The sequence below is a fragment of the Telmatherina bonti genome, assembly GCF_933228915.1.
Source record: "Telmatherina bonti genome assembly, chromosome: 14".
In the NCBI taxonomy this organism is placed as follows: domain Eukaryota; kingdom Metazoa; phylum Chordata; class Actinopteri; order Atheriniformes; family Telmatherinidae; genus Telmatherina; species Telmatherina bonti.
The window spans coordinates 17,145,696-17,172,894 of NC_136612.1; the positions used below are offsets into that span (position 1 = coordinate 17,145,696).

Sequence of the window (27,199 nt, forward strand, 5' to 3'; positions counted from 1 at the left end):
AAAAAGGCTTTGCAAGCAATCTTAACCTTTTACCAAATTTAGCTAAAAGGTAATTACTATGCTAATAACCCTGAAACCACATTTCCCCCCACCAAGCAGCGGAGCTTCTCCGTTCCTTTGACCTTTCAGCACTTCTACAATTATGGTAAATTATCCTCATGTGTTTCAGTCAGAGTTTTTCAAAATTATGATAAATTAGGAAAGATCTCGTGCATGTTTGAGGATGCTGTGCTTGCGTGGAGCATTTTAAAAACTTTTTGTCTATAAAATCTCATCATGTTAACACTCTGTTGAACGTCTCAATGCTCAAAAGGGTCAAAACAAAGAGTTGTTTTGTTCCAGATAGACTGATCCTTTCAACCCCAGAGCTGGTTCTGCTAACGCTCATCTTTGCGCTAGATTTTGTTGACCTTGTGGTTTCCAAACCCTTGGTCACATGGATCTATGTTAGCTATCTCACCACCCAGCTCCAAGCTTCTGCAACCTTGTTCTGCTGTCTGAGATGGCGTTGCTTCTACAAGGTAAGCTTTTGCTAAAAAAAAAAAAAAAAAGGGTGTTTACATTTGCCACATCCTGAAAGAAGTCAGGTTTGGTTCCTGAAAATGGTCTATGAAGTAGCTTATGGACTATTAGACTTGTCCTTTCTGATACATGATACTCTGGAGATCTCAAAGAGCCACAAATCAGCACTGATGACTTATTTGCATCATATTATCCATTGTAACAAAGGAAAAATACCTTATGAGACTAAAAACTTTATTTTTTCAGGTAACATAAGGATGTTGAAAAGACTCAAAGAGAGAAGCAGAAGTTGATAATCTATTTATATGAAAAACAAACAAACAAACAAACCACACAGCAGACACATAACCCTCCACATACATACAGCAGAAAATCAGTTCTGACACACCCACCAAACTCAGGAGTGTCCCTCTTCAGCTCCTCCAGAAGCATGACCCTCTTCCTCACAATGCAGCCGTAACGTTTACCTGAATAAACGCAAACATACAAATACATAGTGATGGGGATATAGGGAGCAGATGAGCACAGACCCTGCAAATGGTTCCCAGAAACAGAAAGAACAGGTTTTACATCATAAATCCTTTCTTTTTACTTTGCTTGTGGTTGCAGTGTGTGTATCTTACCCGCCTCCAGCCCATCCATATGTTGTAGTCTGATGATGTCCCCTTTGTGGAAGCTGAGCTGAGTCCTGTTATCAGTGACATAGTTCCTTACTGCCACCACGTACTCAGAGTCCTATCAACACACGAGACACTCAGCCTTGTATTCCACTTTTGCTGACGGAGCCAAAGTCATTGATAAATGTATAGACTTGATTCCAATCATTTTTATCCAAAAGTGAACAGAAAATCCAAACCGAGGACGTAAAGATGGCAATATGTCACTTCCAAACTTGAAGGTGAAATGATAATAAGTGTACAATATGTGACACAAAAGGCAAAGTGAAGGATCACTATAAACAATGCAGCAGATCAGCTGTTGATGTTTTTGAAAATAAATATCAGAATCAGATTGAAATGAACACTGATGAGCAGATCAATGTCTGTTATATATCTTCTCATCTGTTTGATGAAGGAAATACAACTGAATCCCGCTGAATTAAGATGAATGTTACAGTTTTGATTTAACCTATTAAATATTATACAGTTTTGTTTTTCCCAAAATCATAAGCTGATCAATAAATTGGATTTAAAAATCACATATTGTGCATCTACAGTCTTCTCAAATTGTGCACTCAGCGCGTCTGACCTTCTTAAGCTCTGTGAGGAAGTAGTCGATCATGTGTTTGACATGCGGGGCCTTGGCAGAGAACAGGATCAGCTTCTCATTGGTCAAGTTGAACTCCAGCATGTTCTTAGATGGAATAGACACAAACAGGATGTCCGAGTAGCTGCACAGGAAGTCATACACCAAACCAGGAAGTCAACTTCAAATCACAGGTCAAAGCAATCAGAATATCCTCCTAAATCCTTTTAAATCTGATGGAAAGATGTTTAAAATGTGTTTTTATTTGAAAAAGTAAATTTCTTTCTAAATCTATCAATCGATTCTATGTTTATAGAGCTATTATAAAAATAAATATATTTTTCTATGGGTTCACCTGTAAGGTCTCAGCACTCTGAAGTAGTCTGAAGCTGTAGAGCTGCTCTTCACCAACTTCAGCAGCTTGATCCCTTTGTGAGACACTGACAGCACCTGCACTCCAGTCCCCACACTGCCCTGAGAGACACATGTATACATCCCAACTTAGAAACGCATTAATCTGAAAACAAACGAGAGGAGCAGGAAGGCTGTCTGGGATGAAGAGCACTTATAACACTGAAAGTAAATGCAGTAGTAAAGTCTCACTCTCACTTCTGGGCAAAATTAGTCTTTTGTACAATTCCTGCTTTGAATATGCAGACAACACAACTATAAGCTTTTCAGGTGGGCTTTCAGATAATCTTGACTGTGATGTGAGGGAGATATAAAATGAGAAGATGGAAAGTTATGAGTATTTAACATATTCAGGGAGCTACTGGAGTCAGTAGGAAGCTCCATCAAACCAGGTGTTCTCAGAACCAAATTGAAGGTTTAAGACACAAGAAGTAGAGCTGTGAATAGTGCCTGGATTGCTAAAAGTAAAAAGGTAAATTCATAACCAATATGTATCATATATGTGCATTGCTCTCATGAAAGATTTTTCTGGCCGTATTGTAAAAAGATAATATAGCATATTGTAGAAAAATGCAGTTTGTCTTTTGTGAGATACATAGAATGTAAATCTGTTTTCAGGAAGACTGTTTTTAGGTTGCTTTTCATCATCTAAAAAAATTCAGAAAAACAGATATTTTTTCATCATTTTTTAATCTTTTTTTAAATTCAAAATGATAAATTAATTTCTGAAAAATAATTTTGTAAAAATCGTCTCATCATTTTAAAGAAATAGATTTTTTTTAGATTTTATATATTTGATATATCTTTAAATTATTCTCTCTCTCTATATATATATATATATATATACATACACACACACACACACACACACACACACACACACACATACATATATATATATATATATATATATATATATATATATATATATATATATATATATATATATATATATATATATATTTATTAAAACAAGTTGTGTGGGTTTATTTTTCCTGGCAAAACCTCTATACATTTTTTGAGAATTTGTATCTGTCAGAGTACATATTGTCTTACATTTACCTATAACAACACAAAACTTACAGATGCAGGGAAGAGACGGGAGAAGTAGATCTCCCATGTGTCTTTAGCCATAGCAACCACTTTCTTTTTCACATTCTCATCTTGTGTTCCCGATCCCTGATCCACCTTGTTTTGTGCTGCAGAAGAAACAAAGGACAAGCCATCAAGGTTTATTAGGTCCTGGTAACAAACTGAGATTTTACATAAATTAAGAGACGTAAGCCATTTCTGCCACACAGGTCGGATGCATGTTGGCTTCTTCCTACCAAACATGGCTTTCATCTTCTGTCTTTCTTCCTGGGTGATGCGGATACAAGCCTCAGAGAAGGTGTCATGAACAATCTGCAGAAAAATTGGGAAAATGTTTTTCCATTTCTTATATAAAGGAAGTTCGAATGTTAGACTTTCTGTGTGCTACTAAAGCTTCTAAAGAGTCTCCACCTCAATGTCTTTACAAGAGACTGGAAGTGAATAATGGAAGTTAATTGAACAAAGTATAAAGACTGCAGTACTTTTACAATGTAGTCATGTAACGATTAATAAATAATATTCGGATCTGCTAGCAAGCAGATCTAAATGAAGACCCCTGAATGCTTAGCAGAAATGTCATAAAGATTATCGCAGACTGACAGATTGCACTATTTACATTGTGCTAGACATTTGCACTTTTGCCCTTTTTTTTACACTTTTATGGACTTTTGTACTAAACTTGAAAGTATTAGTTATTTTGTTTTATAATTATTCTTTAAAGTGTTAATTACACTGTTTTACATTGTTATAGGATTTGCACCTGTGCTATTGCTTGCCCATGATATTTGCATTAAACTCAGAAGTGTTATTTATTTTGTTTTCTTTATAATTTTTGTTGCATTTCATTTAATTTAGAGTGTTTCAGTGTCACTTTGATTTGTTTGTTAATAAAGAGGCATGGATTTGAACATTAGTTACAAAATGTGTGCGACTAAGCAGAGTAACTTCAGTTTTGGTAAGTATTTTGCCGCATGGGGTGGGGGCAAAACTCTTCAAGGGCACCTAGCTTCCCCAAATTCAAAATAAAGTTTCCAAATTTAAAAGATTATCTCTGAATTATTTTAAATTAAACACATATATAAATAACTAGTGATCTATTTAACTAACCTGTCTGAAGATCAGGTCCAGGATCAGGGGATTGTTCAAAGTCTCTTTTGGATAGAAAACCTGCAAACACATGTAAAGACAAGAAAAGAAATATTAATCTCCGTTAGTTAACATAAGTAATGTTTAGCCCTTTCAACTCTCCGTGGAGTCTGTTATGATGTTTTTGAAGTGAAATGAAAAAGTTAAACCCACCTCTTTCCTCATGTAGAGTTTCCATGGGACGTTGGAGTAAGTGTAATATTCATCACCAGTTCTGCTGTGTAGCTGAGTCTGAATGGTTTCATCCTCTACTGGTAAATCTCTAGAAACTGGAAGTACGTGCACGCACGCGCGCACACACACACACACACACACACACACACACACACACACACACACACACTGATGAGGTCTTTTATTTTAATGAGTGTGCTCTTCCCATAAATAGTGACCTGCGAGTATCAAACATTCATGGGATTCTCAGCCTATTCTGCAGTTTATGATAGGAATTTATACATTCAGGGCACATTCACATCAGTGATTCAAATTCTAGTCCGTTTGCTCAGAAAGTCTGCTTTATTTGGAGAAATATAAATTTGCCAAACGAATTTGGATTCAGATAAAAAAAAAAAAAAAGCCGACTTGGACTGCCTATAAACATAGGACTCAGTCCATTTCAAGTGAACCAAAAACAGAAGGCGAACTAAAAAAAGTCACTTCCTGCATTTGCCGTTGTATTACATTGTGGGTAAATACGTAGCGATCATGTTAAGAGTCCTCTACCACGTTTGTTGTTCATACTTTGCCCATTGTTGCAGTATACTTGCATAAGACACAATAAAACACCCAAAACAACGATAGTTTTGTCTTCATGTTTAGCTTTCAAGAGGAGGAAACACAGTTTCCTTCTTCATGTGGGTCTTGTTCTCTCTTTTGATAAATACTAGTACAGCACCACCTTTAAGTGGGAATGGGGATATATTATTGTAAAGGTTTGGCTCGTTTGACCAAAGTGCAGTGTGAACACAATCTCGGTCCTTACAGATACATCCACCTACAATTAAACAAAGTCCCCAATCAAACTGAGTCTAGCAGACCATCCTGGTTTGAATGCACCCTAAGTTTACCTGGAGGATGGCTGGGGGTCATGGTGGAGCTGCCTGGCCCTGCAGGTCGAGGCTTAGTTGCCGTGGTAACTTTTAAACCTCCATCTTCTTTTTGTTGGGAAGGCTGGTGTTTTTTCTGAGACTTATACATGAAATAAGTAAGATATGATTATGATTTGGTATAAAGGTAAAATTTTTGGCTTATGTATATTGTATGTCTCTGTGTATTTGGCAGATGTAGAGTTGTTGTGTACCGGCTGTGGTGGGTTTGCCATTTGATCTTTAAGGATCTCCATAGCTTCATCGTGAGGGTCTGGTTTCTTCACAAAACTCTTTCCGTCACTTTTCCTACAAACACAAAAGCAATTACAATCATCTGTGTTTTGCATTTATTATTTATTACAACATTGTGTTCAGTGTGTTACTTTTGTGAGGAAGACCCAGTAGAAGATGTTGTTCCTGCAGGCTGGTGTTGTTTGATGATATCTTTAATATCATGGCTGGGGTCCATGCGCTCCGTATTGCTCACACTGGATCGAACCACATCCTCAGGAGGGGGTCCGCGTGTTGGACCTGAAAAATATCTTTCCATTACATTAAGCAAACACAAACCAGGAATGTTGAGGTTCTTTCCTGACATCTTTATTCCTTTGTCCAAGACCCACAAAAGAACTCTTCAAAGTAATAATCAACATTATTCCATTGTAGATTTTTAACTGGATGCACATAAATCGATCTAATCCTTGCATTCACACCACACAGAATTAAAGAGACATACTTGTTTTCCGCTGAACAGCTGTAGGACTGGGCTTGTGCAGCTCCTCGCTCTCTTTGGTCTGCAGAGAAACAAGAAAACATGCTGCTGAAAATTTATGTTTAAAATGCTAATACATCACCAAAGCATGGTACGTGTATACTCACAGGACTGGGTGTGTGTGAGCGCTGGGGCATGTGTGTGTGATGATGTGAGGGTGGTGACTGTGGAGCTGGAGCAACGGGAGGGAAGGAGGATAACATTTGGTGCTGGATTGCAATGGCCTGCATGGTCATCTGCTGAGCCTGCAGCACAGAAACATACATCCAATATTCTGAAATACATGTCAGCTGTAGTTTACCTACATGTGAGAGTTTATCCATCCTGACAGTCTCAGGCTTTCAGACATGCGACAAACCTCAGTTTGAGCCATCGATCTGAACCAACATTTTTCCAATAAATCCCTCACTTTTCAATTTCACCTTCAAACATAATTTACTAGGCTTGGTATTAAACTTTGGGGATTAAAACAACTAGTTAGGTTTGGAACTATCATTAAATTACATAAAATATACGTTCATATGTTCACATCTCACAGTTTCTTAGTTTTTATAGTAACAGTGCTAAATTTTTACCATGTGAGCAAGCACAACTATATGTTCTGCAGTAAGAATAAATTGTGGAGTAAGGCAATTAATTTAGTAAAAAAAAATTAGCCTATTTGTTATCTAAAATCTTGTCACAGACTTATTAATCTCCGTGACATTATAATCCTTGTGAATATATGTATGTATTCATACTAACATCTGGCTAACTTTACTAAACAGTACTGGAAACAGCTAGCATGTCTCTGTCCAATTATAACCAAATTCTAGGATTTTTATTTTTCTGTCCAAAATAACCCTTAGTTTTTAATGAAGTGAAACAAATTAGATTACACAAATAAACAAATAGATGGATTTGGTTTGAACTGGGTTTTGTTTTGCTCTTTAGCTATTGGATTACTGAAGCTTTGTGTTTAGCATAAAAAGCTGTAGTAATTTTTATCTTTTCATCTAATTCTGTATGCTTTCACTGAATACCCCCTTTCATGTTGCCTAAAATCTATTTATTCTTTCTATTCAAGAGCTAAATCATTTATCATTTTGAGGATGATTGCTAGCAAACTGTTGTTGCTAGCTAGCAAATAAAGTGACCCTCATCTTACAGTGTAAATTTTATTTGTCCACCATTAAAGTCACTTCATGTAACCCAATGTGCCAACATTGGTACTTTTATCTGAGCTGTGTGGAGAGAAAATAAGTGTGTCACACCAGAATGATAGCTTGCTGGTTGATGATGGCTTGTTGCTGCTGAGTCAGAACTGTCTGCTCCGATCCTGAGGAAGAACAAACCATTGCAATAAGAAGCTGCAGTAGACCAGTAAAACAGTAAAAACCCATTGAAATCTCTCCATTAAAAATGGCAAACCTATCTGCTTCACACAAACCACACACAAAGGAAATGTGCCAACTCATGAAAATGCTAAACATATTTTAAAGTTCACAATGCCAACGCACTTTAGGCCACACATGCTGGGAAACCCAACGCACACTCTTTCATTGTACCTGGCACACCTGTCATCACAGGTAAGCCTGGAACCACAGATGTGGTTGGGAATGAGGGCACCCCCTGCAGACCCGGGACACTGACATGAGATGTTACATCAGCGCCTCGATCTGCAGCAGAAGAAGCTGCAGACATGGCTTCTGGGGTGCGAGAGGGCAATGGGGTGGGTGCTACACGAGTGGCAGGTGGGGTTGCCGAAGAGGTCTGCAGGGGGTAAGGCTGTTGGGGCTGGTTGTACTGGTGGTACTGTTGTTGTGGTTGTTCTTGCTGTTCTTGTTGGTATTGTTCGTGGTGATGGTGGTGGGAGGGGATTGGCATGGCAGGGACGGGGGGCATCATTCCTCCTGCTACCGGCAGCACTGGCACAGCTTGAGGAGTAGTAGGCATGGAATAGGGTTAGATCCAAGAATGGTGGCTCCTGTGGTGCTCTACTGCTGCTATAAATTCATATAAATGGCATCATATGTCTTCAGTCATTGTAGGATGCCAGAGATACTTTCAGCATTTTAAGATATAACAGATAGCCATTTGGATAGACAAATGAATGAAATACTGTCAGAATGGCCATTATTCGTAAACCTAAATGTATGTCTATAGCAGTTCACAATGTGAAGGCTGAAATATCTATGCAACTATTTGAAAGATTAATATGAAGGGCCCAAATCATCATTTCAAATGAGAACTGTTTCTCAATTCACATGGTTAAATAAAAGTTCAACAGTAAAAAAAATAAAACTAAAATAACTTTTGTGTCCATGCTGCACAGCAATTATTAGTTTTTCATTAATTTCCTTGATAGTTTAAAGTTCTTTTAGTCAATGGGAAAAAAGAGAAGGAAAAAAACAGCAACATGTAGAGCGGTAGTAAAAATATTCAGAGGTCTGGAAAGAGATCAGGTAAGTTCAATTTAGTACTTCTCTATAGCAACAGCGAAGAATGAAAAACATCAGTGACAAAGGGAGAGGAGCAAAAACATAACGAAGAGAAAATACTTGGTAAAGCAGATATTAGCTAATCCATTATCTATGTCACATCACTCTGTTATGGTTGTACTCAGGCACGTCTGTTCGGTGTATTAACGAATGTAACGAATGTAATGACTTTTATAATAATGATTGTTTAATAATGGAATAATAAGCTTTTACAATGTGTTATTTGTAATTTTAGGGAATATCTGTTAGGGGACAACAGATGGAAATTAGTCTACGGCTATAATCTGGCTTGTTTACATCTGCAAACTGTCCATGACGTTCATTAACTGGCATTGTCCCTTTTAAATAAAAATAAATTGAAATTGAATTGAAAATAATGAGGCCAGAGTGCTCAAAGCCTCTTAATAACAGATTAAGGTTGGCAAACTACACTGTAGCTTTAAAACAAACCTAGCATGATCATTTCCCTCCTTCAATCCTTAATCTTGGGTACCCCTAGATTTGCTTTGCACCAATCATAAAGTCCAAAGAGGTTGTAATTATTTAAGATAGAAAGAGAGCTTTCTCCAAGAGATGTCCTCATGAAGATGAAAGGAATTGGGGGATGTATTTGGGTATTGGTCAAATTCCAGTTTGTCAAGGGAGAGGCAAAGAGATGATGTTGATGTACACGCCAGTATCCTTTTTTTTTTAACACAAACTACATTTTCAAACATTATATCACTTCAAATTCAGCTAGAATGTGATCTAGAGCTCATTTCACTACCTTTCACCACCAAAATCAGCACTTAGCAAAAAGTGCAAATAATGAGAAGAAGTAAGTTGGAGTTAATGTTGACCACTCCATTAACTGATGCAGCTAGTGGTATTCAGGCCAGTTTCCAGCTTGTAACAACCACTCACCCTGTCCCAATTTATGGCCCAATTTAGCGCAATTAACAACTCTTACTAGCTCATTCCGCTTGGTGAGCAAGATGCAGCTGGAGCTATCACTGACTTCATGTTTCATCGATTCCTCACAGCACATTGCCACATAGTTTCTACCCTCCAATACTCAAGAGTAATTGCTTGCAGTAGTGGAAAAACCTTTAAAATCTTGACAGCGGATAAAGTACACACTCTAGTCGTGGTGCAATGCCTGCTGAATTTGACCATTAAAGGAAATCTGGAAACTATACTGTAGTTGCCAAACAGGGCTAAGTTCAGCATGTGAGAGTTTGAGAATTCAGGATTAATCAGTTTTCTTTTCCATAAAAATAATAAAACATGTAAACCTCTGTTTTGAGCATGAGGGGACATTGAAGACAATACATAGCTCTGACATTGTATCAAAGGCATTACACTTCTCAGTGTAATTCAGCTAACAATATGGAAACACTCTTGTCATTGCCATAATTGTATCTCTTATTGTCTCTGGCTTTTTATAATCTTTCCATTTTTATTCTAATAGCAGGGATGAACTGTATTAAAACATTCTCTTCATTATTTACCCAAGTAGAGTGGGTTTAAAACACAATAACCCACATTTTTTTTCTTCGAATTTATAGCGTATCCAGCATTCAGTAGCAGATCTGAAGTGAGAAAAAAGGCTAAACTATTTATCAAACCAAGTCTACAGCCAACTATTTAGGACCCACTTAGATCAAGATGAATAATTGATGCCAACAGAGAGACAGAGTCAGGGAGAAGGATGGATAATGGACAAAAGGAGAGAAAATAAGTCAACATGGAAATTCAGAAAACAAACAATGACACAAAAATATATCAATCTGTAGTTATAACAGACATAAAGACAGGAAAAAACACATTAAAAAACTTAAAAAAATACCTCCTGGATGTATTCCTGGTGGATAAGGCCGGCTGTGGGGTGACTGACTCTCTCCTTTTCCTCCTGTGACACCTATCCCCCCTCCTCCCTTCATCCTTGCTGTCAAACCTCCAGTCTTTTCCATGTCCTGGACAGAAAAGAGAACCAGGTAGCCAAGGTTCAGCAGAAGGCAAAAATGCTTGCAGATGGGGAAACTGGAGTTTATAAGACATGAAAAGGGGATAAATAAGAGTGTACTAAAATAACTGAGACTAAAAGAACATGGGAGATGGAGTGTGCTGTGATGGCTGATCCAGACCCTCTCTGAGGGAGCCAGTAGAGCTGCAGGAACTGAATACTCTGCAGGAAGTACCATACATGTTATAGAAGATGCTCCATCCTACAAAAATATAGCTGTCACAAACTTGTTGGCACATCAAATTCATATATCTGCCACTAAATCTGTAATAACAAAAAGTTCAATTGTCCTAAAAAAAAAGGAAATCTTATTGTTATGTTTAATTATTACATTTTTGGGTCTGCAGCTTTACTGGTCCTTTAAGATAGTTAGTGACAACAAAAAAATCATACATAAAATTAAAAATGTAATTTCATCTGGAGGAAATAAAATAAAATAAGATTGCAAAATATAACATATTTCTTGCTGTTAAAACCTAGTATGTTGACAGAAACCTTTATATGAAGGTCAGTTTTGTGTATTTCTCAATATCTTTGGTAAAGCCCTCAAGGGAGGAACTTTCCACATTTACATTCAGTAATGGGTCCCTCTGTCTTTTCTTGTCTGCTTATGAAGCTAACGTAAAGCTAATCATTCAAAGGGTTGCTATATGTCCTGCTTGCTGTTGCAGTTAAATACGGTAGGTCATTCAGTAACCTAATCATCCCACTTGTTGGCTCCATTCATACACGAACAGAGGCAATGGATCACATGTTCCACTCATCCATCACCACTCAGTGCCATTCACCCTCAGATGGCAGAGGAGGCAGAATGAGTCTGTCATGACAGCTTCATACAATTAGGACCTGAAGTTGCACCCTCATTTCCTTCTTTCTTAATTATTATTAGTTTATTAGTAATAATAGTTTCATTTAAATATATAAATAATCATTTAAAATATGCACACATTCACTGATCAGTTATTTTAGTGCAAAGAGATACCATTTCAACTCAATTCAACTTAATTTATAACGTCAAATCACGCCATACCATCTCAAGATGCTTTACAGACAGGAAAAAAAAAGATAATGAAAGCCAATTCATAAGAGCCTATATCAGGAAACCAACAGATTGAGTTGGAAGCTCCAACTCAATCTCCCATCCTGAGCAAGCACACTGGCGACTGTAGGAAGGAAAAAAAACTCCTTTTTAACAGGAAGGAAACCTCCGGCAGAACCCGGCTCAACAACAGGCAGCCATCTGTCTCTGCCACCACCCCCTCCACCACCTACAGACACATTTGAGAAAAATTTCATTTACTGTAGACCTAGAAGAAAAGAAATGTCCTGTTCTTGTCCAAAAATAAGATTTGAGCCGCTCAACAGCGTTGGGTCTCCTTTGTCACATTTTGCCATATTTGATGTATCAAATATTTTTACATGACTATTTTCCTTTAAAGCTGTGCTGCTGTAGTATAGGCTAATGTCTTGGTAAGATATTATAATAACTTTGACTTTGTTTATTCCAATTTTGAAAACAAGCTTTACATTTTACTCATCTCTGGTGCATTTATTGTAGAGTTGATCGTTGTCATACTTCAAAAGGGGGCCAGTGATTGACCCGTATTAATGACATTACTGAGAGCTATACATTCCTCTAAAAACTGTACTGTTCAGCTGTCCGTAGTGCCTTTCCAGATGTGCAAATTTCTGCTTCCAAAGACAGTAATGCACTCCATATCAGAAGAAACTGGCTTGATAACAAGCTAGGTCGTCCCAATTCTCAAGAGTCAAAAGGATGGAGGATTTCCTGAAGTGTCACATTGTAATTAGTCTAAACAATGAACAAACATTCCCCTTAATAAGAGACCATTTCAAACGCGCTTTGGTTGAGGGAAGATGGTGAGGTTTCAGCATGATACCACCTTAACTGGCATTTCTGGATGGAGCAGCAATATGTGTTCACACACTCTAATTTCTGGAAGTGCTCCTAAGCTGAGGTAGTAATTTCCATGACATTACCATAACTTTTTTCTTTTTTTTTTTTTTTTACAGGTATCTAGTATGATATTGGGTTTACAAACATGCTTCTAGATATGATATGAGGGGCGTTGTGGGTGGGTGAAAGGGGAATGTGGGTGTATGTGTGTGTGTGTTTTATCTATTTTAATGTAAATTGTTTTATTATATAAAGCACTTTGTATTGTTTTTAAGCACGAAAAGTGCTATACAAATAAAGTTTGATTTGATTTGATATGATGATTTATACTGTAGATATAAAATATTTATAGTCTTCAAAATTATATGTTGAAGAAGTTTAGTCTGAAATTGCTACACAATTCGTAGATGCAGGGTCTTCTTTTTATTTTTTTCTGAGAGACTCTACCTCTCTAAGCTGCTCTTTTATGCCCAATCATGTTACAGAGTTACAGCATGTCCCTTCAACTGTTTTCTTTTTGGTATTACCTACGTTCCCAGCTTTTTATTACCAACTTGAGACACGTTACAGCCATCAAATTCAAGACGAGCATTTACTTCACCATAATATTTATTCCTATTTCATATTATCAATAAAACATTGGTTCATAAAGTTTGAACATTACTGCTTTCTATTTTAAACTATATTTTAACACAGTGCCCTGACGGATTTGGTTTGGTTTGGAACTGCAATTGAACTTATGTAAAAATGTGTATTAACAACTTTGTTTCAGTTCTTTGCTTCTCAATTGAGTCCAAAATCAAATGATATTCAAATGTACTGTTTGTGAACAGCAAAACGGTCTGAACTATAGTATAAGGTTTAGCTTTACTGTCCACATGCAATAAAAAAGTAGACACTGAGCTGCAACATGGAGCCCATCCATATATACTCACAACCAAATATAGTATATACTTTATGCAAAAAATTGTAAGATATTGTGTAAAGACTTTAGGGCATTGAGAAGAAGTGGGCAACAAAGTAAATCCATATTGTGAAAGTGTTATGTGCAGGAAATCAGAGTGAGCACTCACTACGCCGTTATCTGAGAGCACAGGATCAAACAGGCTGTCCAGGTAGCGGTCCATTCCTCTCTGAGTTTGACCATCACTGAATGCATCTGACTCCGCTGGAGACAAACAGCACATATGCTTTGAATATCTACTTCATTCTTAATATTCAATATAATTTTAAGAGGGATAAACATTTCTCCAACAAATGTCTTTTAAAATTTCCATCAAGACCTCCAGCAAACTTTTGCATTAGTTTCTTAAAAATGGTCCTGTTTCACTAATGGTGTTCATATCAAAATTGTTCGAGTGCACTTTTAAATTTCATCTCCTTCACTATCCAATTTAAATGCATTTCGTAAGAACAACCCTATAAGCTCTTTCTGCCATAAAGGCATATATATATATATATATATATATATATATATATATATATATATATATATCACATTTTCTTCCAAATGGCCAAATATTTCAAAGAATCCAAGACACTAGTCATTTTGTCCATTTGATGCATTTATACATTGGAAAGCAGCCCAGTTCAAGGCAAAACTATCCTCTGACTGTAGGTCTACCTGCAGCTGAAACTTCTTCTTTGCCAGGTTTTATACTCAGCTGGAGCAACTTATTTGTTCTTGTAGAGTTATTAATAAGTGAAGTTTATTCTGTTAGGTTCACTGATGACTCTAAATTCTCTCAAGTAATGAATGAAAGCATAAATGACTGTTTGTGTGTCTGTGCTGGCCCTGCAATGGACGGGTGACCTGTCCAAGGTGTGTACCCTGCATCCCGCATGCTAATTTCTGGGATTGGCTTCATCTTTATCTAACCATTGGTACCAATAAGTAGCTTAAAAAAAAAACAAAAAAAAAAAAAACAACAATAAAAAAATAATGATGTTATGGCTGTAATAGGGCTAAAAAATGTACATCTTAATTTCCAATATAAAGAAGAAACTGACTTTGAAATTAACCTTTTTTCCAGTTCAAAGCATATCAGGAGCACATTAACTTTAACCGCCATTCTGCATACACGACACCACTGCAGAACAGACGTCATTCAGTCTGGCCCTAAACCTGACAAATGTGCATGTCTTAAACCTGATCTCCAACACACCAGCTGGTCAAAGGTGTAAGAACACACTGTAAGAAGTATGTCATAAAATTTTCCAAAAGAGTTGTTTATGCTCATCAAGCCTGAAAACTCATACAAAACAATTGCTGTTGAGTTTAGATTTAACCAATCCACATTTAGATTGCACTTAATAAATGGAGGAAATTCAAAAACCGGTCAAGAGCATGTTGCATAAAAATCTAAGGTCACAATCCCAGGGTAACCTCTAAATGGTTAAATGTCTCTGTGGTGTATTTGTATGCTTTTCTGTACCATGGCTAAAGTAACCATCAGAATCAGGCAGGCTGTAGGCAGTTCTGCTGCTTTTAAGAGGAACGGATGAAGGAAGCTCCTCATCTGAGTCAAAGCCACCACCAAACAAAGTACTGAAAAAAAGAGGGAACAAGGTATTTGTTATATATTCTCTTTGGTGTAATGCAATGTATTTGATGCCAGAGCGTGCGTATTCATGGTTTAAATACTAACAGGCTTGTATTAGCCCTGACTCTAGACGGGTTGTCAGTGCTGATGATGAAGTAACTCTTCTGTTTTGGGAAGTCCAAAGGAAGCTCTAGGTCAGCAATCAAGTCCATCACATAGTCGTGTCCTGCTAACTCCACCCACTGGCCATGCTCCTTCATCAGAATTGAACACCCCCTGGAACCATCTGACACTCCCCTGCAAGACCACAATTCAGATATTCAGATATCTTCATATAGCCGTTAATAACAACTCATTTATTAGTTATTTAAATGAAGTATACCACCACAGTTCAGTATATGCTAAGTGAACATTCACTGCATAATAGTAGCACCTGTGTCGCAGAATGTGTCCGGCTAAATCCTCTCCACTGGTCCATGAATGAAGTGGACAGAGGAATGACCCTCCTGCAGAGAAAGATTAATGAATGCACAAGCAACATCCTCAATTATTTATTTCTTTTGTAGCTTTGGAATCACACTAATGGTTTAGAGATTACAAGCAAACTGTATCTAAAGTGCACAGTTCAAAGACCATAGAGCTTAGGTCCCATCACCTGATCCTGACTGGCAATGAATAATCAATGATAAGAGGCTGTAATTGATCCCACTCAATAAAAGTGATCCCTGGCAATCTGAGTTTCTTTGAGGTGTGTGCCCATTCAAAAAGTAAGTGAATATCATGGTGTATGATATCCAATCTGCTTTTAGGCATTCTTTTGTTTTTCTTTTGTTTCGTTTTTTAAAGCATAAATTGAAAACTATATTATGTCCCAATTTCATGTAATATAAACATACACACACTCATGCATTTATAGGAATTTAAATGTGAAATATTTTGTCTGTCATTTCTATAAATAATTCAAACAAAACAACAATGAAAACAAAACGAGACAAAAAAAAAAAGTTTAAAACTGCATTACGCATCTCACCATCAAAACAGTGCACCTGTAAGACCATGTTGGCCTTCTTCCTATTGGCTGTCCACTCCAGCAGTGACAGTGGATAAGTTCGTGCAGTTTCCGGGCTGGGGCCTAAGCTTAGTTGCATCTTCTGATTGGCTTGGATGAGTCTGTGTTGCAGCAATGCCTGACAACCTGCAGGGGAGTGGTCTGACACAAACCTGGAAGGCAATGGTCAAAGCTCATGTCATTCTCATTTGCCTAAGCACGTTTGTTCATTTGGGAATCTACTAGAATAAATGCACATGTAGCAGTGGTTAGAAAATGTTTCTCATACTGTGCAGCATGGGTGTTTTCATTCTTTCAAGGCCAGCTTCATTTGAAAGGGCCACTCTGATGTCAGCACTTGGCTGATTGAAGAGTGCAAAGCACCAACTAATTAACTGTTTGGCCGTCGTATTCACAACTTTAGCCAAAAGATCCCAGAAACCTTACATGATTTGATTTTTGACTGATTGATTTTTTTTTTTAACTGTCACACACCCATGTGCTTAGCCCATTAGGCTTGCACGACACTACGAACATTCAAAGAAAGAAGATAACTGACATTACAAGTGTCAGAGCTTCTGACATCAATCTTGAGTGCCCCATTTTTTTAAGTTCAGTAACAAAAGCTCATATGTCAATTTGTTTGGTCTCCCAGCTATCATCAGTTTTATTGGTTCCAGACATGACTATCTTTCAAATAAACACACAACAGCTAGAAAGTTAGAGTTATATTTTATGCCAACCTTGGTTTTTGATGCTCAGTGTAGTTTTCCCACTATGAGACAATTGCTAAAAATTGGGACAGTTCTTTCAGCTGCTGACTGCATGCTTTTGTCCATTCTCTCTTGATTACTGTAATATGTGTATTCTGGTACCACTCAGCTTCTTCAGCCACCTTCAAGTCAAGACACCGCATCAAGGCTCACTACTGGTATAAAACATACAAATACTCTATCCATGTGTTTGCTTTTTTTCACTGATTTTCTTATTGGTTTAAAAGTGTAATTGCTCACCTTGAAAGTCTTAAATGACCTCAAATGAACAAACATATACGTGAAAACCACTAAAATCCACAGATGCAGTTGAATCTTTTCTAAATAGCACCACATTACAACTACTCAAAAATATTGACATCATCTGTGTCTTTTATAAATCATATTTAAGATAAATTATTCCTCACTTCAGCAGATATTTTTCCATTTTGGGTGAGGGTGCGAAGCAGCAAACACACGCCATGAGCAGCAGCCAGCCTCGCTCCGTGTTCTCAGCATTTGTGTTCCTCCACACCTGATTGGAAATCTGGGCAAAGATCTCGTCTCGTAACCCTGGAGATGACAAACCCTTTTGGATGATGTAATTCCCAAACATGTTTTCTTGTGCTCCATTCAGGTGAGGGTCCCCCATAAATCGTAATACCTAAAGAAGACAGAACAAAGACCAAAAAAATATGTATAACTAGGTCTGGTTAGATTGTGTAATATCCTCCTGACTACCAGGAAAAAAAATGTGTAACTACAAATGTCCACTACGGAGGACATTGATTAAACTTTTAAATATTGTGGTAAAATACAGTTATATTTATCTAAGAAACGATTTAATGTGTTTATAAGATATTCAATGAAAATATAACTACAAAATTTCAAGTAAAACTCAGCACAAACAAAAGTATTATGCACTTTTGCTCTTCCCATAAAACATGCTTGTTGCAATGGAGGCCTTTTTTCTTCAAGAGAGAAAGAAAGTTCTCAAAGCCCCACCCCCACAAAGGAGGTACCATTTAAAAGCACTAACTGTCCTCTTTAAAAACCAAAAGGTGTTAGTTCAGTAGCATTCAGGGAGATGAAAATATTTAGGTTTACAAAGGTCCTCCACAGAGGACAAATTTGAACTACTGGTAGTCAGGAGGTTAAGAGTGTTTTATTGGGTATTTGCTGTCAACAAATTACAAAGGCCGAGCAACAGCAGCAAAGATAAAAACTTAACTTGTGTTCTAAAGGGCAAAATTACATGGTGTGTAATACAGAGCACCACAAAGAAGTTCAAATAGTACAAAATAAGATGTCAATCCACCATGTTGAAAAGCTCCAGAGCCTCCTTTTGCAGGTCGTCCTCCAACCGGGTCAACGGTGACTCTAAAGGGGCCATCAACAGCCCAAACTTTGGTTCCTAAAGCAAAAAAACATTTACCGTATTAATGCTGTTTTTACTCTGAATTTAGAATGATAAAGTCGAGAGCTTCTACAAACATAAACAGGTTTGGGGCGTTGTCGTAATATCATTTCCACATTCAGGTCTTGAACAGTCACGTAGCTAAGCTAGCTAACAGGTGTAACACAGTTTACTTAACTACACTTTTGGTTTCTTGATGGAGTCATGTTCTTTTTTTGTTTGTTTAGTTTTTCTTTAGTGTGTTTTTGCTATCAAAAGTGAAGGTAAAAGTAAAAAGTGCCAATCAGTGCAACAATGGCTACTAGATGCTAATCTCAAAGATCTGTGTCTAAACTCCTTTTTAAAAAGCTTTGCTGATTTTTTCATATCATATCATATCATATGCTGGTATCTTCAGCAGCATTTTCTTCTGCTTTTGTTTGTAAAGAAAGTGCTTTTTAAATAAAATTCAATTCAGATGGCAGGGGCCAAAATATTTAATGACAACCAAAATGCTAATGTTTAACAACTGTTAGCTTTAGCAGAAAATTTAAAGCCATGCTTGGGTAGATTTTTGCAGTTTGGTGCTCTGTAACAAAAGGCTGATTCAGCATCTATCTTGAGTCCTCTTTCTTCTAATTTTCTCTCTTTCTTTTACTTGGTTCCTTAAATAATATCCTATTGGGCTGTGTGTCATTGCTGTAAAAAATAATGTGAAGTTACTTTAACCTTCTTATTTTCTCTTATCTAGAAGAAACAACCACTAAATGAAAAATGTTTCAAACTTAAATTCCACAAATCAATGGCTGATTATTACAGTTGCTTCATACACTTCAATCATAAAGTTCAGAGGTTGGGAACAACCATGATGTTCACACACTATATTATTACCCTTATGAAGAAGTTTCCATTGTTTCCACTAACAGTACTGTTACTGAGTCCATGTTTTCTGCCGATAAGTCATGTGTAGCTTTTTTTTCCTTACAACTTTAGCGGTTCTACAAATACCTAAAAGCATGTTGGGAATGTTGATGCACTCCTCACCCTGAAGTGGATCTGTACATAGCGAGGAAAAGGGTAGTTGTTGATGTCCAGAGGCAGGGTGAGTTGACCCTCTTCCTGGATGTGAGGAGCCTGAAGCAGAGCCAAACAATCTGAGTGCAGCTCCCTCTTGACTGAGGAGAGACAGATGAGGGTGAATCACAAGTCAGCCAGGATACAAACAGGAACATGGAGTCCTTTAAGGAAAAAGCAGCCTCTTTCCTTTTTTTAAACTAAATCAGCTGACAAGCTCATTATGGCCTATTTGAAACCCCATTAAAGTCCTTATTTTTCACAACTTGGTTTATTTATGAACTACTGTCACTCTGTACTGTCAGGTGAGATTAAATAGTTTCGGATGAGATGGGACACACTGAAAGACCCAAACAGTGCTCTCAGACCTTAAGTTTATAAATTAAATCTTAGTACACCATGTGATTTATACTTATGAGGGTGAAAATCTACACACCTCCTGCTGCCTGCAGTAGAGCTCCAAGTTCTACAGGGATCACCAAGTGTGTGACATTAACCACCTCTCTCCTGGACAGCTCCTGAAATAGTTACAGCTTTTAGTTTATTTAAAAAACAAACAAAATTTCTTTTCAAAGCTAAACACTTTTGATGTTGTACTGAACATCCATACATCTCCAGAATAGACAAGGAAAAACAGTAATTTTACCATCTCTCTTCTCCTTCTCTCCTCTTCGGCTTTCCTCTTAACTGCAAACCTCATCTACAAACAGAAATCACACACTAGATACTTTTAATTTACCAATAAAACATAGATCTGCTTTCTTTGGTTTTAATTTTTATGAAATCAAAAGAATAATAAAGGATAAAAAAAGCTTATTTTAAAGGAAAGAGTTGCATACCTTGATGTATTGCTTCCGGTTGACGTACATATGGACGAGAGAGCGGAAGCGGACCAGACTTGCCCTCATTTTGACGTATTGCTTCCTTGAATATGAGAATGTAAGTTTTATTACAATTTTACAAATGCATCAAGTACATCACTGACCACTTAATAACTGGGAATCATGTTTCCTTGAGAACTACCTTAATTCTTTATTGCATTGATTCAACAAGCTTTTAGAAACATTTCTCTGAGATTTTGTTCCATACTGATGTGTTTTTCTTGTTGATAGAAAATTCTGACTTTCTGAATAAATGGAGACTCATCAGACCTGTCTAGCATCAAGAACCAAAATTTTAACTTCCTTTAATCTTCTTTCTGCTGCATCATGATGCTGAGTTTCAATTTCAAACTCATTTCACACACCTGTATGGACTTACTGCGATGTGATTGGCTGATTAAATATTTGTGTTAATAAGTAGCGGCTCACATGTACCTAATACAGTAACTAGTGAGTGTAAAAGCACTACAATCATTCTGAATTCAGAGGTTTGTATTAAAAGCTTTTATTAACCATTCAAAGTGGTTTTTGTTAAGACTTAACTTCACTTTTCTAATCAGTATTCAGATGTTTATGAAGGTTTTAAGACTTCTATGCAACAGCTCACCTTACGAGGAAGCCGCGGCAATATGCTTCAAACTTGACAATTTTGGTGCGGAACTCAACAAATCGTTTCCTGACGAAGAACATGCGGGTGTAACGCTGCAGTGTGAGGGCCGCAAGCTGACGGGAACGCTCTCTTTTACACTCCAACAGCTGGTACACATCCTCCTTTAGAAACAACTACAACTCACGCACACATGCACATGTTATATTAATATACAGTGTGCCATTTATTAAAATAGCAGAAATAGTTTCATCGTTCTTTCACAACAGCCAAGCCAAGCCAACTTTATTTATAAAGCACTTTTTGACAGCTACTGCTGAACAAAGTGCTGAACATAAAATAATTAGAAAATATTAAAACATAAACAATAAAACAAACAAAAAAAATATATATATATATATATAAAACAATGAAAAAAAAAAAAGAAACAATACAAGCAATAAAAGCAAACTCATTCTGGGTAAAAATCCCAATGAAAAAAAGGTGGGCCTTAAGAAGGGATTTAAAATACTTTGATTGTTACTAAACTTTGATGCCGGGTCTTACCTTTGTGACACCCACATAGTAGATACCTGGTCGGAGGGGACACAGTTTGCTCAGCAATCTAATGCAGTTCTCCTCAGTTGGTGCTGGAAGCTCTCTAATCCCCACAAGGGATTTATACCTGAGGATGCATGTGCAGATGTGTGTATTTACAATGTATGTATACATATGTAGACATTTTTATCTCAAGAAGTGTTTTTATTATCCATCTTTATATTTAAACCCCAGATTTTAAAAGTCATGCCACATTTTCATGTGATTCCCTACACGATTTAAAGGTTCAGCATGTAACAAAATGAAGTCAATAACAGAACATTTTATTATAATCGTTTCAAAGTGTGTCTCTGTTGGTATTTTGTTAATTCACTAAAAATGTTTATTCTATTAGAATAAGCCATTAACTACTACCTGGACTGGACTGAATGGACAAACAATTCTGTGTAAAGTGAAAACTTGATGAGCTATAAAACTGTATTAACGGCCTTGTTTGATAACAGCTACAGCTCCAGTTGGGATAGGTAATGTCTTAAACGGCACACAGCAGAAGTCGGCACACAAGTACACAGTTTTAAGCAGTTACTTGCCATGCAGACATCTTTGCCACTGGATTCACTCACAGATTAAGCCATATTTATGTCTGATTTGGCCACTAAAAGCCACATCCATTTGAAACTTGGCATTTGAAGCTATTTCTATGCCCATCTTTAATCTGATTAAACTCTGTTTCCCCCCGTGGCTCTGCCACCTTCACATGACGATGACAGTGCACTGTTGCTGAAAACACTTTTTTGCTAAACGTTGCTTGATAGCTTGCTTTTTTCTACTAATTTTCAAATATTTATATTTCAAAGATGTTTTACATATTTTTATGTTTATTTTACATTTATTTATTTCAATAGTTTAAAATTAATATTTTTAAGGACTTTTTTTTTACATTATATTTTTCAAAAGTATAAACGCCTAGTTTCGTCCTGTAGTGACTGCCTGAGGTCCACATCACTACAAGACCTGAGTAATTCTGTGTGTAGCATCTTAAAAGAGAAATAAGACTTCTCTAAACACACCTTTCATCAATAATTCACATTTCTAAGACTCATCTTACAAAACCTAATTAAGACCATGAATGAGGTTTTTAGAGTTTGGCTACATGATCAGATGAAACTATTGAGTTGTTTGGACACAGGAATTTGGCAGAAGGAAGAAAAATAAGCCATCTGTTTTTTTGTTTGTCTCCCAGTTAGCCCAACAACATTGTTAATGTAAACAGAATCATGAGAAGAAATATGTTCTGTAAACAAATATCAGGTATTCTGCAGACACAGGACCTTGCAACAAAGTGTTTGTCAAACACTAAGAGCCAAAGTGATGAGAAGAGGGTTGACATAAAATAATCCCAAAGTCAGAATCCCAGTTAGAATCTTTCGGGAAGCATAGCATTACATTTTAATAGCCTGAACAGTTCTGGAGGGATCGGAGGATCTGTATATTACCTGAAGAGGAAGTTGTAGAATGTCATTCTAACAGGATAGCCCTCTTTACGGATCCTGATGGTCTCCAGGACCCCAGAGTGTCTCAGCTGGTTGCTGACCAGGTCATCCTCAAACACACCTGGTTGCTGCGCACATATGAATATATACTCAAACATGTATGCATTTTCAGGAAGCAATCAGAAATACAGAGTGGATTGAGGAGCTACCTTCATGTTATTTGGCTTGATGCAGCGAACAAAAAAGGGGTTGCATCTGAAATAAAAGAATGAAAAAGTAGGCAATGCTGTCTGATAGCAGTTGGATTTAGAGCTGATGATTATTTACAGAAATACATGTTCATGGCTGTCAGTTTCAGTTTCCATTCACTTCACCTCTCCATCTTCTCCACCAGCTCCAGCAGGGACTGCTGGAACTTGCTGCTGACGGTGGGAGCTTGGTACTTTCTGGTGACTGAGCTGCTCTTCCTCATGTGACCGCCTCTCTGCTGGCCTATGATTTCTGTGTGAACCACAAACAGGTTTGACACCATCTGAAAACAGAAGTGCACATACATATTCACACAACATGTTCTCACATCTCACAGCAATGGCTCCAGCTGTGTGTATTGATAAATGGTTTCTGTCCACCCACCTTGTTTCTGCTCTGAATGAACAAGTCCAGGACGTCCTGTCGGACCTGATCATAGTTTTTATCAAGGAACTTGTAAACCTGCATGAGTGACATCTTATATTAGTAAACACTCATAGCTAAAATTGTTTTTCTGATGTCATGAGATGGCAGCCTATCAAAAACGCACAAAAAACAAACAGAATTAATAATTGATACCTGGTAGGTGACCCGACCAGCAAAGTGCTTGATGGTAAACTCTGGGAGAGGCATCTTTGGCTTCTGATACAATGGATTGTGGCCATGGTAATAGTGACACTTCTGGAGAAAAGTGTGGTCTGTCGCCTAGCAACAAATTACCACATTTTAATTGACAAACAAGGTGATTCGATTTCTTTTTTTTCCTTCTTTCTTTTTTCCTTTTTTTTTCTGTTTCCCATTAAGGACAGGAAAAGGCTGATCGGCCATGCAGAATAACCATGTATACAATGAAAGCCGACCATAATAACAACAAGCAAATCATGACTCATGATAATACAGAAACAATGACTAATGACTACTACTTTAACAAACAAAAATGCATCAAGTTACCAGTACAATTAACAATATTATAGTAAAGTAAATGTATAGTAACACCATTATTACTATAGTAATAACCATACTCATCATGATCATTAATTTCACAACAAAGTGGACAGCAGCATGGGACTTATTTTAGCAGCAGCGCAAGCATCAATACAGTTACGTGCCTAAAATAGTGATGTTTAGATGATTGTTATGATAATAATAACAGACTTAAAACAAATCCTCATAGAGATAACATCTATTATCATATGTTACTATGATAATTATAGGTGTAATCTTTGCATTGACCAACAGCTGTTTTGATACAACATTATTGTAATCTCTATATGTAACAATCCTTACTTGGGGAAAACAGCTCTGGTCATCTAAAATCCTGAGAATCCCATGAGGCTTAGAGGCAATGAGGTCGATGCAGGGTTGGTTGTCGCTGAATGTGATGTCCTGCCATGGGATTTGTTCTCTGCTGTACTCTTCCTGTATGGAAACCAGATGCGTTTCAACATGATGCCTTTGAAATCCATTCGTAAAAACACTGATGGTAATTTTACATGTGCGTTATTCATGTTAATGGCACCATTAATGTCCACATTTGGAGTGTGTGTGTGTGAGTGATTCTGGGTTTTGAACTCGCCTGCTCCTCTTTGAAAACAATTCTGTTGAAGAAGAATTGCAGGTACTCATTTGCATAATTGATGCAAAGCTGCTCAAAGCTGTTGAACGCCAGATCCTGTTGCCACACACAAACACAGCACATCATTTGCCTTTTCTTCACGTCTTAAACATGATTATTCAGTCCTGCGGTAAAGTTGATCACCACTCAAGAGAGTGAGGGACAGATGAATGGATGTGGTGTCTTCTGTTTGTTGTGTTGTGGTGAATGAGTACGCCTGCTGGTGATAAATGGTGTTTTGTTTGTTTTGTTTAAAGAACTAAGCTAATGTTTAAACACAGTAATAGCAGGAATTATTTTTGCCATCTGAGGGGTGCCAAATTATCTAGAGCTCAAAGTTAATAATAATAAGCAGTAAGGGTTCTTGGAAATGTTGAGTCTTGGTTGTGCTCCTAATAAACATTCCTGTTGGGAAACAACGTTGTTCCACCTATAAACTCCAGACTGTAAGACTTGGTTTTCAGATGGGTGCTGGTTTCACTTGAACTGATGCATGTTCCTTGTTGTCTCAATATGATTTAAATCTGAGCTTTAAATTATTACATAGTTCATTGGCTGGTTGACCTGAGTAGCTCCTCAGTCGTATGTTAGATTTTTTTTTTTTTTTTTTTAACTTTTTCAATGTTGATTTTATGGATAGCTTTTTCATGGAAGGGATTTTGGTTAAATGGAAGAAAAACGCAGCAACAAGGAAGAAATAAAAACTATATTATTGTATGTATCTTTTCATTTCTTCTTAGTTTTCACCATCTTACATATGCAGGATTGTAACAGGTTGGCAAACACAAGAAAACTTGTTCACCTCAAATCCATAAATGTCCAGAATGGAGATGGAAAGGGTGTGTTGGCGAGGGTACACCTGAGCATTGATCCTTTCGGTTATCCAGTGGAACACTAACGAGTACAGGATCTTGGCAACAGCATCTCTGGGAAATAAAGATATGTGTGTGAAAGATGAAAGATGAGTTGTACGGCTGCCTGGAACTATAATAAGAAATAGTTAAATTATCCAGAGCTGGTCCAAATTAGGTGCCATAGAGGCAAAATGGATTAACTAAAAGTTACCAGATGATTTAATAATAATGTTTATGTATATTTTTATAAATCACAGGTTGAGGTGCAGGTACTGGAACAGTATTGTCTAGAATTGGTCCTCCAGGGCCACAGTCCTACAGGTTTTAGATGCTTCCTGCTATAAAAGACTAGAATCAGATTGACGGGTCAACATGCTTGGGCATTATTTCACAAGTTGTTGAGAAGAGCCATTTATTGGGATTCAGGTGACATATGAGACCTGGAGGATTGTGGCCCTTGAGGACAGGAGAAAGAAACTTTCATTCAAGAGCTTTAAACTGCATATGTAAAGCACTTTAAACTGTCTTTTACATGAAATGCACTATTCAAATAATTTTTGCATAATTGGTGAAACATAAAATTCTGATTTGCTCTTAATCTCCTTTCAGGAAGGCAACGCATGTGAAATGATGATGTTGGTTCATGTTTGTTTTCATTCTCACCTGGCATCAACAGCACTTTCTACTGTCAGCGGGGTGTAGATTTTATCCCTCATCGTCTCCTGTAGATAAGATGGTACAAGGTACAAGGAAAAGGGAGTAATATTTTAGGATCAGAGCTTATACAATATAAAATGTTTACATCTGAGTTTATAATACTTAGAAAATTCCTTTACTGCAAAGATTATTGTTCATACCAAGTCAGACCACACATATAGTCCATCCATCCTAGCATTAGACAACTGGTAATAAAATTGAACAAGATGGAATTTAACCATAATTCATTTTGTTATGCCACAACTGTGAGATGGGATGGATTATATTGGTAAAGGAAAAATGCTCACTAACATTTAGACAGATATGTGAACAATATTTAAAGAAAATGTTCTTTTGTGTATGTACAAAAGGTTTTAGATCTTTGAGTGCAGCTCACAAGAAATGGAAGGAAACACAAAGTGTTTTGTTTATACTTTTTTCAGTGTATATTAATTTTGGTTAAAAAAAAAAATGCCAGTATTGCTGTTATTTCAAAACCAAGGATGTTTTCTTTCCTTTGGTGTAAAGTAACAATATGTAGTCACTCATAATCACATGATGTCACATCTGCCACATTATCTAAGTGTAAAAAGTGTGTAGGCCACACCATGTGTAGTAAATGTTTTGATTGCTGGAAAATGCCTAACGCTTGTGTTGTTTTTGGCTTTTCCAATGATTGTATTATGAATCTAATCAATGCTACTTTTGGGCCTCAGTGCTTGTTTTTCTGTAGGAATGGTACAAACTGGACCAGGTGGTTCTGCTGGTCATGCAG

At 37.0% G+C, this 27,199-nt stretch overlaps 1 protein-coding gene across 1 annotated transcript in view; it reads right to left on the bottom strand.

Annotated features, from left to right (window-relative positions):
* The window catches only part of myo15aa (myosin XVAa), a 49,663-nt gene that overhangs the window by 11,572 nt on the left and 10,892 nt on the right, over positions 1-27,199 (bottom strand). The window contains exons 12-48 of the mRNA XM_079253494.1: positions 26,392-26,450; positions 25,677-25,800; positions 24,836-24,931; positions 24,547-24,678; positions 23,839-23,964; positions 23,644-23,721; positions 23,385-23,542; positions 23,220-23,265; positions 23,014-23,138; positions 21,527-21,644; positions 20,981-21,156; positions 20,332-20,416; positions 20,139-20,192; positions 19,929-20,010; positions 19,463-19,593; positions 18,341-18,436; positions 17,451-17,686; positions 16,253-16,443; positions 15,656-15,728; positions 15,328-15,519; positions 15,115-15,227; positions 13,753-13,847; positions 10,585-10,711; positions 7,530-7,594; positions 6,384-6,521; positions 6,241-6,298; positions 5,888-6,035; positions 5,717-5,810; positions 5,484-5,604; positions 4,570-4,685; positions 4,378-4,437; positions 3,507-3,582; positions 3,262-3,377; positions 2,123-2,241; positions 1,771-1,912; positions 1,146-1,257; positions 915-989 (exon numbers count right to left, since the gene is read on the bottom strand). Of these exons, the coding sequence (XP_079109620.1) occupies positions 915-989; positions 1,146-1,257; positions 1,771-1,912; positions 2,123-2,241; positions 3,262-3,377; positions 3,507-3,582; positions 4,378-4,437; positions 4,570-4,685; positions 5,484-5,604; positions 5,717-5,810; positions 5,888-6,035; positions 6,241-6,298; positions 6,384-6,521; positions 7,530-7,594; positions 10,585-10,711; positions 13,753-13,847; positions 15,115-15,227; positions 15,328-15,519; positions 15,656-15,728; positions 16,253-16,443; positions 17,451-17,686; positions 18,341-18,436; positions 19,463-19,593; positions 19,929-20,010; positions 20,139-20,192; positions 20,332-20,416; positions 20,981-21,156; positions 21,527-21,644; positions 23,014-23,138; positions 23,220-23,265; positions 23,385-23,542; positions 23,644-23,721; positions 23,839-23,964; positions 24,547-24,678; positions 24,836-24,931; positions 25,677-25,800; positions 26,392-26,450 (4,153 nt within the window). The remainder of the gene's footprint in view (positions 1-914; positions 990-1,145; positions 1,258-1,770; positions 1,913-2,122; positions 2,242-3,261; positions 3,378-3,506; positions 3,583-4,377; positions 4,438-4,569; positions 4,686-5,483; positions 5,605-5,716; positions 5,811-5,887; positions 6,036-6,240; positions 6,299-6,383; positions 6,522-7,529; positions 7,595-10,584; positions 10,712-13,752; positions 13,848-15,114; positions 15,228-15,327; positions 15,520-15,655; positions 15,729-16,252; positions 16,444-17,450; positions 17,687-18,340; positions 18,437-19,462; positions 19,594-19,928; positions 20,011-20,138; positions 20,193-20,331; positions 20,417-20,980; positions 21,157-21,526; positions 21,645-23,013; positions 23,139-23,219; positions 23,266-23,384; positions 23,543-23,643; positions 23,722-23,838; positions 23,965-24,546; positions 24,679-24,835; positions 24,932-25,676; positions 25,801-26,391; positions 26,451-27,199) is intronic.